At 33.8% G+C, this 21,118-nt stretch overlaps 1 protein-coding gene across 8 annotated transcripts in view; it reads left to right on the top strand.

Annotated features, from left to right (window-relative positions):
- U2af50 (U2 small nuclear riboprotein auxiliary factor 50) overlaps window positions 1-21,118 on the top strand; it is a 48,767-nt gene that overhangs the window by 14,349 nt on the left and 13,300 nt on the right. For 4 of the 8 annotated variants that reach the window (XM_069829137.1, XM_069829136.1, XM_069829135.1 and 1 more), the window contains exon 8: window positions 3,125-3,190. The exons of the other annotated variants lie outside the window; for them this stretch is intronic. In XM_069829137.1, coding sequence (XP_069685238.1) covers window positions 3,125-3,190 — 66 coding nt within the window. The remainder of the gene's footprint in view (window positions 1-3,124; window positions 3,191-21,118) is intronic. 8 annotated transcript variants of the gene reach the window in all.

Genomic DNA, 21,118 nt, shown 5'->3' with positions numbered 1-21,118 from the left:
AATAATATTGAGATGTACAATGCTCCCTTTTAGATGTACATAACTGAAAAATTTAAGTATAATAAACAGAGAGGAAACATTTAATTTTCATGAAATTGTTCAGGCATTTGGAATATTAATAATGAGAGTGTGTAAATTAACGTTACTTGTTAAATTATACGAATTCCTGCGAAATTGAGAACAGAAAGGATGTGTTAGATATAAATCTGCTGGGTGTTTTTCAAGTTATTGGTTTACAAGATTTAAAAATATAGTTTTAAAATATATCAAAATTAATTGACGTACTAGCTTTTCTCGATTTGGAAATGAATCTGATTGCCTTACAAAAGTATTTGAAGTCCTTCCATTGTTCGTTGTATTGTTTTTGTTAATCCGACTGCTGTCTAACTTTCCACATCATTTTAAAATATTATGAGAGGCATTGTACACCGAAGTTAGTCATGATTGGTTTTGTATGGTGATTGTACATAGCATACAGGGGTCATGGGAGGTACAGACAATGGTGTATGGTGTTTTAGATGGTCATTTTCAAGAGAATGTTGGATAGCCCATGTAGATAAATTAGCTGAACTTCTCTCTGTTGTACATTTTGTCCATATGTTACTCTAGAAATCCATAGTATGCTAGGTATTGAAGAGTCTGTGACACATTGGCATCTGGACACTATGTATTATGGATGTGAATTGAAAGTGTTAAAACAGTTGTTGGATTAATAATTCAGATCCATTCATGACTTACTAGATTTGGATTTTTTCCAAAATTGTTCAGTACCTTTCCACAGATCCTATGTGTGATACTGCTAACACCATGAGATATAAGGACAAAATAAAAGCTGTTTATTGAGAAGTGTGATCTTTTGAATAATAATAATAAAAAAACAAGACTCCATATACTTCATTTGTTCAAAACACTTATATAGTGAAGTTAATGGATGATGGGCAAGTAGGCAACGAAGAAGAAAATAATGGAGAAAAGATAATGGATTGAGTGTGGTGAATGAAGGTAGGGTATATAGTGGTTCCAGTAATTTTATTTGAAGTTTGTGATGTTCGTTTTAAAAATTACATTTAGAGGAATCTGAACCATTAAAAAAAATGTTCGTTTCCTACACAACTTCAAGTTGTGACTCTCAAAATTAATAAAAGTATTTATGTATAATCATTGGAGAAGTTCAGTTAATGTAATTTGACAAGAATAGTTGTAGCCTTGTGGGTTTCTAATATATGTGTCCTTACAAATACAGGTTTTATTCCCTGTACCTGCATTTTATTTTTTAGAAGTTGCCTATTTTGTTTTGTTTACCATACATGTGTCAGTTCCATATTGCTAAATAATTTTAGCTTTTATGCATGGATGATTGTAAAAAAGAAAGATTTTGACATAAATTTACGCTGGCAACAACCTTCAGTCTTGTTAGATGTAATTTTCTTTCAGTTGTGACTAAAATTCATAAGCCCTTTGGCTAGTAATGTGTAAGAGCAAATCTTACTTGTTAAGCATATATCTAACAGTACTGAAACACTTTTCTCACACCTTTGTTGCTTGGTATTGCCAGTTGAAAACAGAAATTTTAGGGTTTTTGCAATGCAATGGCTTCCTGATTTTGCCATTGCATCTGTTGTAATTGACCCAACAGGTTTTCTAGGTAAAGGCAAGGCACGAATACAACAGCTCCCTCGATTGGTTGATCATTCTGTGTGCCTTGTTCACATATTGACCATTGCAGAAGAAAGAAGAGCTTCAGCTTGGGACAGTGGGTGCTTAATGACATCTTCAACCTATTGTAATGAAAAAAGTATTCTATGGTTGAAGGAGTTTTCAGTTCTTTAAATTTCGTTCCTAAATTCGATATAGAACTAACAATATTTATATTGTGTTAGATCCAATAACACATTAAATGAAGCTGGACATTGTTTTGTATCTAGTAAAAAAAAAAATGTTTTTTTTACAATTTCCATGTCTTGCATGACTAATGAGAGAGAGCCTTACGCATACTCATATTTATGGGTGGGCCCTGGGCATAGCACTATCTAAGCACGGGACTGGCCTTATATTAATGAATTTTGGAAATACAGTGTGTACACCATTTTAAAATATACCCTTGAAATATCTGTTAAAAGGAAAGGATAGTGACCTGTAAGATGTTAATTATACGGTTTCTCATTCCTACAGTTCTATAATACAGTTGATAAAGATGCATAAATCTATACTCATCCTCTTTACAATAACTTCAGCTGGTACAGTCTTGTTTCATGATATGTTGAGAATATCTGTATGTATTGAATTCTTCTTAATGGTCTAGTTGTTAAAATTCTGTGTGTTGTGTTTGAGGTTTGTGGGTTTAAATCTGGCCGAGAGCGATGTTTTTTGCTGTTAACTGTACTAATCATTAGATAAGAGATTTGTAGATCTGAATCTCGCTGGTAGTGATGAATTTGGAAGGGGATCGCACCCTCCTAGATGAAAATAAATTTGTGAGATCCATGTTGCAGATTTAAAGTGTCTGCACTCATGCACATGCAGGCATTGTATAGCAGATTTGTGGAGTTACAGGTTTAATATATTAACAGGGTTAATATTTACCTTGTTAAACTAGTAAGGAGCTTTCATAAATATTGTAATATTAGTATGTTAGAAGTGGAGAATTTTTAGTTTTGTAATGTGTAAAGCAAAATGGAATTTGAGTATCAGAAGTAGCTTTTAGACTAATAATATTGACTTGTGTTTTTTTCATATCTATTTTGTTGAAAGAATACTTTTACAAGAACTGGAGACAATCGTGATAACATATTTTAGCAGTATGTGACTGTAGTCACAAGTTACTTGAATCATTCGTCTCCTAATTCTTCAAAGAGACCAGCAATGCATGCAAGTCGATCAGTATAATGCAATCAAATGACATGCATGCCCTCTCCACCAGATAATGCTATCTTTTCAGAAGACATTGTTCCTTTTATAGATTTTCTACTGTAGAGAATGTTGGTTTAGTCACTGCCAGTATGAAGTAGTATTTTCCCACAGCACTTCTATTTTGAGAAGAAAATGTATTTCCAGTAGATTTTAATTAATCTGTAATGAGTAAGCAGTGAAATGTGATTGTATACTCTCCTCCTCTCTCATTCAGCTGGGGTCCAGCTGCGGAGGACTTACTACAAGCTACTTTTCACAACTCATAGACTACCGTAATTATGTACGTATTTTAATATTTTATAACTCGGGTGTACAACGAGTTTGGATGGACTTTTTTTTTTCTTCCCCCCCGCTGCCTAAATTGTTTCATAGCAATACCGTCTTTCACTCACCATTCTGCAGTGACTGACTGCTCTTAGAATAAGGAGCATCCTCTTACTCTGGCACATCTTTCAAACAAACCTTATTGTTTTTGTTAGTACAGTAAAACCCCAATAAGACGCTGTTCGAGGGACTGCATGTAAACAGCATATTAACTGGGACTGTGTATCAGGCAGGTATACTATTTTGATTTACATACAGTATCTATTAGCATTTTTCTTTATTGAAATACATAATTCATGAAAGGTAATACAGTATTACTCCATTATGTAATTAGTGTACTGTACGTCAAAGACATTTACAATATGTACTGTACTTAATTCTTTCGAAAAAAAAGTCACGTATAGTTGTTTGCCGTGTGCGTGTTCTCCAAGTCCTCATGTTCACCACACTTCACTTTCCTGCGCTTACATCCTTCCAGTGTTGCAGCTGCAGTGATTGAGTCGCGATTTTTATTATTGTCCTTAATGTTGATTATAGGATTTCTAATGAATCAGAGAGTTGTTTCTGATTAAAAGTACTATTTTCATTGTACTTTCGTAAGATTTCCAATTTTTCCGACATAGAAAGTGCTTTTCGTTTAACACCCATTGTAGTCACACTTAAATACACTAAAGGACAGCAAATTGACCATCAAAAATTTCCAGAATTTTATTACTGCCGAGTGAGGAATGTTGTTTGAGAGAGAGGGTTAACAAAAGGGTGGGGAATTGTACAGAATGAAGGTTTAAGTGTGCAGGTAAAGGGTCGAATACCAGTACTTTTCAGGTTAATGGCACTAGTGAGTTCAATGGTCAAAATGTTTCATTGCTGTTACAGTACATTGCTGAAAATTACATAGAAAATATTCCACAAAATTAGCGTATTATGTAAGACTTGAGCGCAACAAACGGCGTATTTTATAAAGGCGTTATATATTAACCAACCTCAGAAGTGGGTTACAATTAAGCCACAGCCAGGAGAGAAGACCAGAAATATCGAAAAGACAACCTGGTGGCATTGGATTAAAAACAAAAAAATATTAAATGTGCAGGCACCGGACAAAAAAAGCGTATTACACGGGATAGCATAATAAACGAGTGCATCTTATCGAGGTTTTACTGTACATATTTAGAAGTGACAGAGTAAGTTTATTGCAAACTACTTTTGTTCAGCTTTTTAATGGTTTGCATCATTTTTAAAACATTTCTTCTATCATACTCTAATCAATCTCATCTACTTCAACTGTCACAGTTTCTGGTCATAGAATTAATCTGATTTTGCAGAAGTATAACAAAATAATTAGCAATAATGACTGATTATGCTGCTTTATACATTTTGTTTTTAGAAATTTAAATGCCGAACATAACTATTAATGTTTTCCCTAAACATTACTACATTATATCTTTATTTATTTATTTTATTTTATTATTATTATTATTATTATTATTTTTTTTTTTGTAATACACCTTGTCATCCTGGCATACTGTGAACTTCATTCGGTTGCAATTGATTCTATTAACAAAGCTACTACTTTTGCTAGAGCATTTAGTTGCACTTTCACAGGCCTTATCAAGAGGTTTTCATTAAACATTTTTTGTATAGGAAAACATTTCTAGAATCTAGAATTCCAAACATATAACCATACATGTTCAGTTATATATTGTGTCTGTTTCTGATGTTTTATTTCTAAGGTTTCTTTTTTAAGTTACTTTGAAATTAAAACTATATAAAAACAACAGTTTTACTAGGGAACAAAACTAAACTTTTTTTTTTATCTACCTTGGACGAAATACAGTGAAACCTCAATCCATCGGTTTTTAGGGAATGGGGAACAAAAATGATAATACTGTGACAATCGGGAGTCGATCGCGTCCCACAGAGGTCGGGAGCGCACGAGAAAACGAGCGACACAGCGAAGAAGGTTGTGGCCGCTGGGGTCTGGAGGGGACAGACATAAGAGGGGGTGCGAGGTGGCGGCGCGGACGTGACGAAGGGTGGGGGGAAGTAAAGCAGCTGGTGACTGAGGGGAGAAATCCAGAGAAGCCTAGATAGGCGTCATCTTCTCGACATCTGTAGATTGATCGCGAAATCGTACTCTCCAGAAACTATGGTTTAGTTATAAATATGACACGCGAGTGAACTTGAACATTTAGTTAGTTGCAGTCGTTGCTAGTTTTGGACAGCAAGGCAGTCTTGTGTAGCAGTGAAGCCAGCTTCGAGACCGGAGTTCGATTTGAGTTGTGTCTATAACTGTGGGAGCCGGAAGTCCTGAGTTAGAGTGCAGTGGACTGCAGTTGGGGGACCTGAGTTCGAAGTTCAGTGGACTGTCTCTGAAGGTCTGGCGTTCGAGATACTGTGAACTCAAGTGACTGAGCTAGAAGAACTAGCCAAGGCAAACAAACTGTGAACTGAGAACTGACAGTTCTGTTTTGTAAATAGTGCTTGTGAACATTAGTTAAGATTAACAGTTCATTGTTGTTCTCAATAATTCAAGTAGATTGTCATTGTCGTCTGTGGAGTGCAATAACGAATACTATGTGGAGTGGAAATCCCATTGTTGACGGAAGTGTTTACATTCAATTATAGAAAGTAATTATTGTTGTTTTGGAGAGAAGGTACAATCTTGTTTTGAAATAAAAGTTACAATACAGTAAAACGGTAATACCGGGAAACCATGAAAATTACCGTATTTAGGTGTATAATCGACGCAAAAGAATTATGGACGCATCCCACTGTTTCCTAGACAATTTAAGGGAGAAATACCCACATAATTGATACATTTAATTTTTAACAGTTATCTTAAATAATGTAATCTTCTATACTGTCCATACATAAACCACAAAAGAAGTAAATTAAAATCATCAGTACCAGTTGCAAAAGACACAGCCCTGCGGTATATATTGACTACACTCCAACTCTGGGTACTAGCAAGAGGCATCCATAATGAACACTGATCAAAATACCCCTCATTTCTCGTGAAAAGCAACAACTGAATAGACTACAGTGGACTTTATATTGTCAGCAAACAGCTGGATGCATTAAGAAGATTGATTGATTAAATAATGTAAAATCATAATGAACTTGCCTCGTAATATATAATATAAAACAATGAAAATAACCTCTATGGAGGCACTTGTAGCAGGAATTGATAGAATAAGGTCACAGTGTTTCGCTACCTCTCTTAATGCTACATTGAGATAGATGGTTTGATTTGATGAAAACTAATAGTTCATTAACATTTTTTTTTTTCTTCTTTCCCCCCCCACAGATCGTTAGAAATATATGTGACAGTTAACTGAGAATGAAGAGCATAAAAGTAAAATATGTTGATGTAACTGTCTTTAAGGGAATCAAAATCGATCTCGGGGGAACATCCGTTTATTCTGATCTGAATTAATGGGGTTAATGAGTTCCAAGAAGTGTATGGAATCGAGATTATCGAACATGTTGTTGAGCAGTTGCAAAATAAAATTATATCAATAATTTCACAAAACAGGTATTTATAGGTTGTTTTAATATCAAATTTTTCTGATTGCTCATTTACATCTCCTCTTGGTTCTATCATAGCCCATATTTCTTCAAAGTTCTCATTTCTTGCTTCAAGTTTTATTTTCAGCTCTTTGACTTCATTTACACAGTAACCAATATGACGAGACTTTGTTTGCAATATAGAGAACAAAACGTCAGTAAGAGGGAAAATACTTCCAAATATTGTTAACATCAAGTAGAAGTTAAAATCCTTCAATTAAACTATAAACTCACGTGCGGAAATCAACGCCTTGTAATCATACTTTTCAAATAATGAGATTAGCTGGTTGCGATATTCCAAAACTGTTCCTACTGATTGTGAATTGAAGTTTCTGCTTGTGACCGACACTTTGGGCAGTATCTTTCTGACTTCTTCATACAGCACATGACTACTCTTAATTGATTTTGAAAAAAAAAATGGTTCCCAGTCCATACAAAGTTAAGAATACTTCGCAGTCTTTGATATTAGAAGATGATTGTGACAATACTAAATTTAGTTCAAAGACGTTATATAGTATGGTATTCAACATAGTTTCCCCTATTTGAAGAATCTCTGTCCTCATTGTGACTTCTGAGAGCTTGTTCTTGCTTTCCCAAAAACAAACAACATCAGTGATTTAAACAATTGCCGTGTAGTTGAGATTAGATTCACAAGCATTGGCTTTGAGTAATAATCTAATTTGAGATGCAACAAAAATATCTCCTTTTGATTTCGTCTCAGCCACCTTAGACAAGATTGTTATCAGGGTCGACCTGGTTAGCGAGTTGGTATAGCGCTGGCCTTCTATGCCCAAGGTTGCGGGTTCGATCCCGGGCCAGGTCGATGGCATTTAAGTGTGCTTAAATGCGACAGGCTCATGTCAGTAGATTTACTGGCATGTAAAAGAACTCCTGCAGGACAAAATTCCGGGACATCCGGCAATGCTGATATAACCTCTGCAGTTGCGAGCGTCGTTAAATATAACATAACATTTGTTATCAGGTATTAGAACACACTTCCACTTTTGTCCAACAAAATTTATTAATCCAAACATTATGAAAATGGGAGGAAGGGAGAAGAACTTTGTTTGTGTTTACTAGATGGTATCATATAACATTGTACAAGGTTCCAGGCATGTAATCCTCCCCCCCCCCCCCCCCTACACACTTTTTTTTTCTCTCTCCACTCTTTCACTACATATTGCATGTCCGTTGCTGTATTACCCCCAAAAAGAAAACAAAAAAAAAGGCAATATTTTGTAAACCTTATAGCAATCCTGTAAGCAATGAAATCGCCTTGAGATCACTACAGATTTCTCAGCCATGCAGTAGTTTTGATAACTAATTGCGTGTAAAATGATGAACATGGACTTGTAGGTTTTCTTCATCCCTACGATATGAAATAAAAAATTGATAATAAATTCCCATTATGTTAATGTAGCAATACCGCTTTTAAATTTTGTTTAGATGCATCTATAAAGAATCGCCATTCTGTAACATTATGTTCAGTATCCATTTCCTTAATTGAGACAGTAAAATCCACACAGAAAAAGTCCCTCTCATCATGGAATATTGAGCAAATTGTTCATACTGAATTGAATATGTATATATTTTAGTGTCTTTTACCAAAAAAATTCCACTGCTGTAACCTGGGGACCAGTAACTTTGCCTTTTTTTTACCTAAATATAAATCTCGAATGAGATCGCTTAATTTTTCTTATCATAGCAACTATACTGCTGTATTCGCATTGTTATGCAGTCTTGGTATTGTTGGTTACGTACGAGAACGAGCAGAAGAAATGTGACTTTCGGTGGCTGCTGATTATGATAAACATCACTCAGATAAGCATTCCTGTAGCCAGGTACTACCCATCTCAAAAACGTTAGTAACAAAATGTGAATGGAAATTAAAGGATATTATGTATTTGAATAAAGTAACTATTAATAATTGCTTAATCTAGTACGAATTGCAATTAATAGCTTAACTTCTCACTTTCTAAGCACAAGAGCAATGACCAGCAACTGATGAAGTACGTCACATAATCAAGCATTCATATCACTAACATACTTCCTCCTGCCTTTCATTCTGTGCTTTTCATCTTGTGAGTAACAAACAATATGTTATCATGTTCACTATTTGAAGTTGTTCCATCGTATTGAACCCATACATTTGGAGAAATTGACACCAGGAAGTCTTCAATATGAGGAACTGGTCTGATTACTGATGGAACATTAGTATATATTGTTGGTTCAATGCCTATGCACTTGACAATGAAATCATTTGCTGTCTTGTACTCCAGTATTTTGTACGATGTCATATTGTGCATCTTCTGATGTGTTACATGTTCATCTCTTCATTGCATAACACAATACACAGACAGATGTACAGGAAATTCCTATCTTGTGCGGCAGGCTGGCCAAACAATCATGACTTGTTAACCTGAACATCTCAACGACAGGTTTACATGGCCCTTGCGGGATTATTTCGGGGTTAGTCAATATGTAGTATTTCCCAGGTTTTATTTTTTCATTTATCTGAATTTTGTTGTTTTTGAATGGGTCTGAATTTACTTTTGATTAGTTATTTTACAGAATAAAGCAGAAGTCCGTTTTTAGATGATTTTAAAACTTTAGTGCCCTTTTTAGCCAAAAGTCTGCTGTTTCATTTCCCTTTATATCACAATGGGAAGGAATCCATTGTATGTTAAACTATTTTTTTTTCTATAATTTAGTTAGGTAATAGGTAATTTTCTTATTCTCTGAATTTTAGCCCCTTTTGTAGTTTGTTGTGAAATTGTAGTTAGATTGTATAGCTCCCCTTGAAAGTATTATGTGACAGCATTTTGGAATTTATTTAATCTATGTAAGAGGTTTTGTAAAGATATGTAAGTAGCAGTAACTTCTCCTTCAAAATATGTTGTATATTCTCCTACAGAATGAAAATTGAAAAGAGAGAATGTGTTCCTTCAGCTCCTGCTCCTCTTGAATGTGACATGAAGGATCCATCTATATGAGTTTGTAACCGCTCCTTATGTCTTACCTTTGAGGAATACTTGAGTCTTCTTTAATTTCTTGTACTATATATATTGTAGTACATTTATTTTTTCTTGATACACCTGTTATTTTCGTATTACAAAAGTAGCAGTCATGACCATTATCTTAGTGCTGTTTTTGCATAATATGCAGCAAAAATGAGTGGCAAATCTTATATCCTGATCTCCAGGCATACTTTTACAAAAACTTAAATACGAAGTCCAACACAATAGTTTCCTTCAAAGAGAACATGCTGTCACGAGTTAAGCTCATTACATTAGACTAGCATATTCTGCCATGGTTGAAACATAAGGACAGAAGATGAAGAGCTTAGTTCATATGCACAGAAAATTTCTGACATTTCCTTTTCTGTAATGATAATTAAGTTTTCTAGTAGGCCTACTGTTGAGCATGAAATATTAATGATTTGAATTATTTGTATAAAGAAGTGGATGAAATGAAGTTATTGAATCTCTGAATTGTGTCAGTTTTAATTTAATATTTTTATGGCATACATTTGAATGAATTTTACAAAATAATACTTCTGTGATAAACAATTTTTTCTATCGTTTTCGAAACTTACGTGTATAAATATGTAAGAATCAATCTTTGCAGACACATAAATCGTGTTCCCTATTGTTATCATAATACCATGTCGGATGTATGGGAAGGTTTCTTTAAGTAAGTCTCAGTTTGTGCTGGGTGTGAAGATTTTGCTAACTCTCTCTGTTTTGAGTTCTTTCAGTTACGTGGCCCTTGTAATACTGAAGCTAAAAGTACTTAAATTATAAAAAATGTACTTATATAGTGTACAATTATTCTATCATAGTTTGCTTGATGTTGATTTGAGTACATACCGTTCTTTCCTCTTCTCAAGATTGTTATTGTGTTTAGTTTTTGACATAGTTAATGGGTGTTTTGGGATGAAGACCTATGGTATAAAAGTTCAAAACATATCCGATTTTGAAGATCTTTCAGAGAACAATGATAGGTTCTTCATTTGAATATAAAAAAGATGTTATCTATATATTTAAGTCTTGCATGATATTGGAATTAAAATTATTAAAAACTGTCCCATTTATTAATATTTTAACGAGTTCAGGAACGTATATGATTAAGTGCTCAGTTAACGTATTCTGCTTCATATATTGACAAAAAGCAATGCCCACTGTCCCAAGCAGGAACATAAAGAGGTAAGTACATTACTTCTTCCTTTTTAGGCGCGCATTTTATTTTCTCCACTGTTTGCAACCGCTGGTGCTGAAGGATGGGGACTTGAGAAAACTAGAAGGCAACATTTGTAGGTGTCTTTTCAGAGCAGTCCAGAATGGTGGTCTATTTGCAATCTGTTTCCTGCTCCTGTTACATTTCATTCAGCAGTTATTTTAGCTCAGTGAATTTTGATCTTCTGTTATGATCGTCATTTAATACTTTGAATTCCATATCATCTTCGCTGGTTCTTTGGGATGCCTGCTTCTCTGTTATTAGTGTGTCTATCAGCATTGAAAATTAGTGCAGTGGTTAAATAGGGGGAAAAAAAAAAGAAAGAAAGAAAAAAATATATACTGTATATGCCCATTGTCCAGGTAACACAGGAGTTTTCTCTGGGAGCTCTGTTCCTCTGTGGCATCCCAACAAATCTCCATAATCATCTCATCGCGGGTATAGCATAGACCAGCCTGTGAATGATGGAAAAGTACCTGCCATTAGGATTTTTTTTTATAATCGTAGATTTTAAAATTTTGATGATTTAAGTATTGTTTCGAACTTCAGTGATCATATTCTATCATGTTCACAGACATACACCTGTACAGTAGTTATGTGTGTTCAGTGGTCTTAAAAAGTGTATATTTTAAGAACAAAAAGTCCTCTTTTTCACGGTTACAGTTATATATATATATATATGGAAAACATAATTTTCATAGATATTTTAGACTACTAGACATTTTTTTTTAATTATGGAGACTTTAATAATGTGGATTGATTCTATTAACATTTGAAAGCTGTACTTAAATAAATTACAGTTAATGTAAAGTATAAATGAATAATTTTTATATATTCTGAGGGATTGTAGAGGAGAAAACAATGCACACATTTTAATTTCATTTCTTCTGAAACGTGATTCAGCAATCACAAGTAGTACTTGGGACGCAACTAAAGAAAATAATGTATACATTAGTTGAAATGAAATCCTCGTAGTGTTGTATGTGTAATGCATTTTCTTTTACATGCATCACAGAAGCTGTTGGAAGTATCAGACAGCAAAATTAATGTGTTATGATACTGTTTGATATATTGAAATCGTGATGTCCACCACTTCAATCAGGATTTATGGTACACAAAAAGAATGATGACATTTAAAAAAATACTTTAAATAACACTGACAAATTTGAGGTAAAATATAACATGTATAATTTGTAGTATCTGATACTTTTGGTTGTATATGGTCATTTCAGATCATAAACATCTGTACTGTATCAATTTCTATTATCTCTCTAATCCCTGAGAGTATGAATGTCGTTCATATACACTCTTATTTATTTTTCTAATCTCGAACAAGTTTTGTGCGTAGAACACTGCACTTTTTTTTCAAACTGATTGGACCTTATGAATTTTACTGTGAGAGAATTGATACAAGCCAAGTCTTGTTTCTTTTTTTGACTAAAATGACACAATATGTGATTTCCCTTCCCCCCCTTTTTTTGTAGTCATGAGTTTTTTTCTACCATTTCAAATCAAATGTTAAATTAATCAAGAGTGCACCATACTTCAATTAAATTCATCATAATAAAAATAATGGTGTAAACCTGTTTTGAAGAACAGTCTCTAAAACGTTGAATATCATTCCACCCTTCCTATATTAGAACTTATATCTAATGCATATTAATTCCATAAAGATTCACTCTACCAGTATTTTTAACTATATGAATGCTTTCCTTTGTATTGTCACATTGTGACATTGAAGCTGAGATTGGTATTATGCCATAATAGAGATCTTGTATTTTCCTATTTATGGTAGTCTTCATGATGCACTGAAAGGTGTGCTGTAATCTTCTTAGTGTTGCTTCTTTTGAAAATTATACACATTATAGATTGCTAAGTGAATTCATCATTGATAAGATTCCCATTTGCTTTAATTATTTCGTCATGGCTTAAAGTAATGGGTTTTCCAGAGTCATTTGAGAAGTTAATTTTGTTGATTGAGGTGGATAGTTTGGAATCTATTCTTTCATGAGGTATGAAATGCCTACATTACCTTCGTACAACCCTGTAACAATATAGGGGTAGATTCTTAGCACTTGTGTGCAGATGTTTGACAGCTATTATGGTTTAGGTGTTGGTTTCTTGGCATTGTCATTACAGTTTCGGGTCAGGTACGCGATACGATAGCATTCTGTTGCAGGTTTTTCTAGGTGAGGTGGGCATGCCATACTATGCCAAGGCAAGGTGACCAGCAGAGGCCAGACATACTTCATTTTCAGGAAAAATGGGAAACGATGCTCTGAATATGTTTGTGTTAAGAAATATATATTATTACAATAGCTTTCCAGGTCAAAGCAAAAGAAAGAGAGGAAAAAAAAGAAATAAAGAAATTAGATTGGGGAATGTTTTCTTTTCAGAACTACTTGGGTCAAAGGAACTGGAGACTTTATTCATACATTTTCCTCCTGTGCAGATCTTGTGAAATATTTCCTACAAATATTTCCAGGATGAGATAAATGTCCCATAGTAGCATATTATGTTTTCAGAATTTGTGAAATATTTCAGATCTTCAAAGTATTTATTCTTCAGGTTTTTTTTATATTTAGTATGAGCAGGGGACATCTCTTTTTCAGGATTTTTTTCCTTTTCTTACTTTTTTTTGCATGTCAAGGAAATCTGAACGAGATTTGCATATTTACATACAACAGGAAGGAGCACGTCCCATGGTTGATTACTGTGACACTGCTTAATTTGTGTTGCAAACAAAAATTAATGGAGAAAAGTATGAAAGCAGTCTGAAAATTTCACTCATCTGTGCCTCTGCTTTCTCCCCCCTTCTGTCATAGCTAAGGTATCGCGGGTAGTAAGACCCATCCTTTGCTTGTCGATAATAACTGAGAGAGAGCTGAACACACACAAGCGCACACAATTGTGGTGGATCGCACAAGGCAAGTTTTATAGAAATTTAATGCTTTGGGGGCCCATAATGAGTTTCCAGCCCAACGATAAAATAAGGGTTCGCCATTGGTATGTAAGAATTTGATAGTGGATTTGTGTTTCAGTAAAGAGCAGTGGTAAAGACATTGCTGCAGAATATATTACGGACATTAATATTACTGAAAAGACAGCTATTACTGTCATTTAAAGATAAATTATATTTGGTTTTTTCAACTGAGTAGTAGAATTGTCAAAATCAAAAGTCATGTTTTTTTCGCTGCTCTTTCTATATTATGTGAACTTGCAGGTCCATGGCCCTCAAAATCATCCTATTCAAGGTAGGTAATATTGTCATGCTTTAAATTTAATTGTGTGAGTATGAATTCATTGCATCCATTTGAAGGTATTGATGTAGTTTTCGTCATACTGGCACTTCTTTTTAATACATATAATGTACCAGAGCTAAAGAAATCTGTCTTCTGAATTTAGTATTTAAATGAGGACTTTCATATTTCACTCTAATTGTGAATTGAATGTTTTACTGCAGTACAACATAGGTCAGAATGAGCACTTTTAAAATTTTATACGAATAATGTATTAAGTTCTAAATTCTACTGTGATGGGGGTTTTATGTAAACATAATTTATGAATTTCAATCCTTTGCTATGTTAGAGAATTTGATCACATGTCATACTGTAAAATTTGAAAATTATACAGGCTGTTTCTAAATTAGACTGACAAACTTTGAAATCAGATAGATAAACTTCTTTCAGAAAGTTTTTGTTAAGGAACTCATGGACTGCGAAACTTCTTTTAGAGCAAGAGAAATTTATGTCATTACATGGTTCGATGGTACAGGGAGGGAGCGAAGTAATTTGTTACGTGAAAAGTTAATAAATAAACCTGAATAAACAAACCATTAATGTTACAGGCACAATTTATTGACCCAAACGTATAGGAAAACACAAACAAAACAAACTGAATGTAAAGAAAAAATATTCAACAGTGTTAAATTAGAAGGATGGATCCATTGCTTTACTGTCTGATCACTACAAGTGCTGGAACACACTTCCATCGACTTCCAGACAAGTATTGCATCGATGTGCCATACTGTGTCTTACCCTTTCAAAGATGCCAGGCATTTCCCTGATTTCGGCTACTGTGCAGACAGTGCATGTTGATCTTCTTCAGAGTCAACAGGAGTTTCATAAACCACAGGTAGTAATCAAATTGGGTTAATGCATGATTCCGAGCTCAGGGAATAAATAAACTGGGTCGAAGAATGATACTGCGCTGACAGAATAAACAAACTGGGTGGTAGCATTAAACCCCTCCGAAACATCCAAACCAATGGGTTCTTTAATGAAAAATGTTTGAAAGAAGGTTATCTATCCGATCCAAAATTTTGTTGGTGTAATTTAGAAACATCCTGTATATTGGATGAGAAAAATTGATAAATATAAACTTTTTTTTTTTTCTGTATGTCAATAAATTATGCTTATTACACTCTAATTTTATAATTTTTAATTTTGTGAACACATTACCATCAGATGGGGTTACTTTGTGCCACTTTATGAGCTTTTCTAACTTTACCATACAATCAGCTGTTATTAATGACAAAACTTGCCCATCAGCATTTATCTTGAACCTCTGGTTTAAGATCTTCAGGCTGAATTGCATGTCATGTAATGTAATAATTAATTATGCAGTCATTAATGGGTGGCCTAAAGTTGCCCCTCAAAAGCTTTGTGCCACATATTATTTTTGTATGTGGAACAAAGATAGATTGTTAGGAGTTATTGTGCAAGATCATCTTCCAGTATACAACTGAAGAGAATACAGGAACACAAAGTTTAAGATATCTATTTAATAAATTATTTATTGCAGAACTTCAAATATGAATTTTTATCACAATCATTCAGTGTTGAAAACATAATGAACACAGATCACAGATTCGTTTAAGATATCATGTCAATATTTTTTTATTTGGTTATTTTACGACGCTGTATTAACATCTAGGTTATTTAGCGTCTGATTGAAATGAAGGTGATAATGCCGGTGAAATGAGTCCGGGGTCCAGCACCGAAAGTTACCCAGCATTTGCTCGTATTGGGTTGAGGGAAACCCCCGGAAAAAGAATCTCAACCAGGTAACTTGTCCCAACCAGGATTCGAACCCGGGCCACCTGGTTTCGCGGCCAGATGTGCTGACCGTTACTCCACAGGTGTGAACATGTCAATATTAATTCAGTCACTTTTAAGCAGATCTCCATAGGTATGCCAACCCTTTCATGCGAAAACTCAGAGAGAGATTGGATATTCATAAGAATATTATCAGTATCGTAACTAGTAAGTCTGTCATTGCGTCAGCTCTAATGTTTCTTGCTCTTCTGCATGCAACTCACAGTCACACATCCTTAATTTTTATTGATGTGATTGACTTTGGCAGGCAACAGTTCATCTTCATAACAGATGATAGCAAATTGTCCAATGGACTGTTCATTATAGGTGGTTGTTCCTTACAGTTGTCACGGTTTTTTTCTTTCAATACTGATGCTTCTTCATCAAGAGACGGTGAATGTCTTTCCTCAAGTCCTTCAATCAGGTCCTTTGGTGCGATACTCTGGTCATGCACTCCATCAACTTCTGCTGACAAATTATTTAGGTATTCTTCAATAACTTCTCTCGATACAGCACCCTGCTCCATCTGATATTAGATGCTAGTCTCTCCTTAGATTATCAGACTGTCTGGTGCTCTAGTCAAGTCATGTGGCAAGTTGTTTTGAAATGTTTCTTCCGTTCTTTTCTTCCATTCTTGTCCAGGTAGGCTTTCTTGAGACACGTTTTAAGTTCTGTGGTGAACAATTCTTGTAATTGCATTTTCCAGGAATCTTTTCATAATTTCTAACCATTTTCTGAGAAAAAAAAAGTTTAGCACAAAGTTACCTCAACCTGCATAGTAACTGAATTATTTGTAAATACAATAAATTCCATGTATTAGGTAATAATAATGATCATAATTGCATTGAATAATTATTTCATTACATAAATATACTTACCTCAAATATGATAGATTAATTATTTCTGTTGTAATGACCTTAGTATTTCGCAAACAAACCTTAACAATTTTCCTCCAGTATCAACTTTCTAAAATCCATTGAGGCTACAATATCTACAAGTGATACCTAACTGCACATGTTAAACACAGCCTTCAGGTATCTATTTTTACATCAGGCCAGCAAAATTTTCCATTGTGCCTTCTATCGTGGATAGTATTTGGTTATATTTAGTGAAAGGAACTGCCACAAAGTATCCCCATCTGACGGTACATCACTTTATCATTTTACTCTCACTTCTTTTCTTGCATAAAAATAGCCTTTAATAGTTTGTAGGCTGTATGTGGTCATATATTAGTTTTAGTTTTCTCTCCCTCACAATTTGAAAATCTCTTGGTATCTAGACAAATTTTCCTAAAGTTTACATTTAAGAAATATTGTTATTGTTTGTTATGTTCTTCTGGATATATTTTAAGCATGAGAAACATAATTGACACAAATGTTTGTAAGACATTCTTTTCATGGTCACCTTTTAAATATGCAGCTAGGATGTATGTACGATATATACATATATATTTATAATTTGTTACTCATTAATAGCGTTACACAGTTGTGCTGTTCATAATATTTATTACAGCAGAAATCCACTGCTTGCCAGTAGTTGGAACCTTAAATGTATTGCATTCATTGCACAGAGCAGAGTGTGTATAATATGTTCATGTTAAAAGCAAGAAGCACTGTTATGCACTGTGGAGAAGATCACTTGAGAATATTATTTATGTGATACCATTAATGGAAGTACCTTAACTAAATAATGTCGATAACAAAGAGTTAGGACAAAAAAATAAAATAAAAAATAAATTATCTTCTGTTGGTTAGATGAAGCAAAAAAATTCAAGAGCAGCCCTTTGCATTATCTTTTTCAGGATCTCTTTTACACCCTGATTTATGGGTTGTATTGTTGACGTAATATTAGACCATTGTAGAATCACTGCTGTTTAATTAGCTAATTGGATGAACAGGAACATTTTCCATCAGTTAAGAGTGCATAGAGTACAGTATTATGCAGGAGCGTAGCATCCATGGATATGGTGGAAGCATTTTTTAATTGTATACGGTAACTACTTTATTATTTGTTATATTTCATTTCCTGCTTGTGACCGTGGGTTGCTGGGAAGAAAAAGGGAGACAGATACAGAAGCATAATGCTATCTCACTCTAAGAGTACGTAACTGAGTTTTGGTACCCACTCTCTTTCTAATGTTTCTCTGCTATATTGACAAGCATCAGCCAGCAGCACGTGTTATGTACACAACGCAATATGTGTAATGTTTCAAAAATTAAATTACTATTACGTTACTAATAGTCATATGAATATGTTAATATTACAACTATAGGATATGAAATGACTAATAAATATAATTATAGTAATGGTAATAATTATATAAATAATGATGATACATAATTACTAAATACGACTAAGTGGTCTTCATGAATCTTTCTGTCATCATCCATAGCACCAAAGTTATGCAAACTGTTCTATTTTTATTTATGAGTAGACTTCGGATATTAAAACTCTAAAAAGGACGTTTTGGCACCTAAAATAGGTTTTAAAATATTAAAGTAGGGCCTAAGATCTTTTTACGGATCTATGTGCACAACAGAAGAGGGCATCAGTGTTTAAGAATTAAGATACGGGGAACTAAACTTAAGTAGGCCTACCTAAATTTAATTGTGTAAATTTCGTTATGTAAAGAGACAATAGTTTTAAAATGAAAATATAGGAAACTGGAATTATGTACCTACATTAAATTATATGAATTTCATTTTATTTATTTTAGGTATCTTAGAAGAGAACAACAATCTTTGAAATAAAATACAGTAAACAGAAACTAAAATTATAATCCCTAAATTTAATTAAATTACTAATGTATGTGAAAAAATATGTAAAAAGTAGGTATAGCATAAAAATCATGAAAATGTTAAAAATGGGTGTTGGTATTACTGTATATTGCATTTAACCCAGTGAGGAACTCTATTCTAAGAAATTCTAATTCTAAGAAACCATCTCTACGCTTAAATAGACTGATCTCTGACGATCTGCCCACTTAAGTTGGGTTCTGCAACTAATGCTGAATAGATGACCGCGATCTCCTGTTGACAAATAGGTACTAGGAAGTTGATGTTTCTTCTAGAATTAATGATGATTTGTTTAATCGTTTCCAATTATTTGTAATTGTGTTATTTTTTTCTTTTCCCTCTTCATTGTTTCTCTTTTTTCATTATAATTGTTTTCCTACCATTTATTTTAAAAAGTACAATTTTATGGCAAGTTTTGTCTTGTAGGCAGCCTCCACTTGGAGAAAGCTGAATAAATAAAGTTTATTCAAAATAATAATTCTTAGATTACAAGAAAATTCATTTGTGTGTTTTAAAGATTACTGTAATGTCTTTTTAGGACATGATAAATGAAAATAAAGAGTAGACCTATCTAACTTGTAAACAAAACATTAAAAATTGATACACGTTAAAATATCTTAATGACTGTGATTATAAGAAAATTATTAAATATTATTTCCAATTATTTAGATGATTCATTTCTACCGAGTTTATAATACATTTCTAATCCTAATATGCTTTATAAATATTATTCGTTAGTTGAATTTACTTAATGAATCGTTCTGTGGCAGCCTTGGACTGGGTGAAGATTGGTGTGCCTGCCGCCAGAGTTACGTGTAAAGGACCGGAATGGTCCGGCCAAGCTATGAATGCACTGCATTAGGCTATGTTTGTACATATATTTCTGAAATGAAGTAAAGTAGGCCTATATGAAATCATCTTTTCCTTTTACCGCAAGTTATGATAAATTCAAAGGCAAATGTTCAAATTAAATTATATAGTTAATGAGAAAGTACGTCCACTATCATTTATTAAAATATATTGCAGTTTGTATTTAATATTGGATGACAGAAAAATTAAACTCTTCAAGAAAACATAATACCACAAGTTATGTATGCAATCTCAGTAACTGATTGAAGTACATGGCATTGTTTTGCAAAATGCTACCAAAACCCCTCAGGATACTTCATTCGATTTGTCAGTTGTCAGTGTCATTCTTTCTCCTCCTCGACTTTGTGTGAATGGACCCTGAAACATCTAAGGGTGAGAGTTGAGATGGTTACTGAAATAATGGGGTTTGCCTTGTGTCAGTAAGGTTTACCTACATTTCCACAGACATTAAGCCAGTAAGTGAAAGACTGAGGAAATTGGTACATAGTGCTTTGTGTGTTACGAAATGTGTGCTGTGAAATTTGAAATATGGCATCCTTGTGTGATCATCTCTGTGTAATTGACAAACTTTTGCAAATGCCATTTAATACACTGAGTTATAGCGATAAACTTGAGATAATAGAGGATTGTCCTCTAAAACGTTTCTTAATTTGGAAACAAAGATCTGCATTATAAACAATAAAGTAAGACTGTTAGCAGAGTATTACTTTTACTTATTGAAACATACATGATTCTTAATTATTTATTTTTTTTAGTTGGTTATTTTACGTTGCTTTATGAACTGCTGTGGTTATCTAGTGTGTGAATGGGATGCTGATAATGCCAGCAAAATGAGTCCGGGGTCCAACGCCAAAAGTTGGTCAGTATTTGCTCTTATTGGGTTGAGGGAAAACCCCGGAAAAATATCAACCAGGTAACTTGTCCAAACTAGGTTTTTTACCCGGACCCGCTCATTTCACAGTCAGATAGACTGTTACTCCACAGCGGTGGACTAACTATTGATGTAAAATTATATTATCTTCAATTAATTTTAATAAAACCTATTACTAAATTACTTTTCGATTGCTTCCCCTGTTTCAAAAGCCATGCTACGCCACTGGTATTACGTGAGCACATTGAAGTAATTTCCTCTGGCAGTTTTTTTCATATGCCTATCAATTTCTGGACCAAAACTGTTGCAAAAACATTTGAAAAGTACAGATGTTTCATTGCTCTTGGTCTCGTAGTTTTTCTGACAGTGTAGACACTGTTTATATTCTTGTGTAGATGCTGAAAGGATGTTCAGAGGCAAGGTGCAATGTAGGAATAATCAGGATTATA

This window comes from Periplaneta americana, chromosome 6 (assembly GCF_040183065.1).
Source record: "Periplaneta americana isolate PAMFEO1 chromosome 6, P.americana_PAMFEO1_priV1, whole genome shotgun sequence".
Taxonomy (NCBI): domain Eukaryota; kingdom Metazoa; phylum Arthropoda; class Insecta; order Blattodea; family Blattidae; genus Periplaneta; species Periplaneta americana.
Note: the sequence above shows the minus strand (reverse complement) of the source record. Positions and strands in the feature narration are given on the sequence as shown.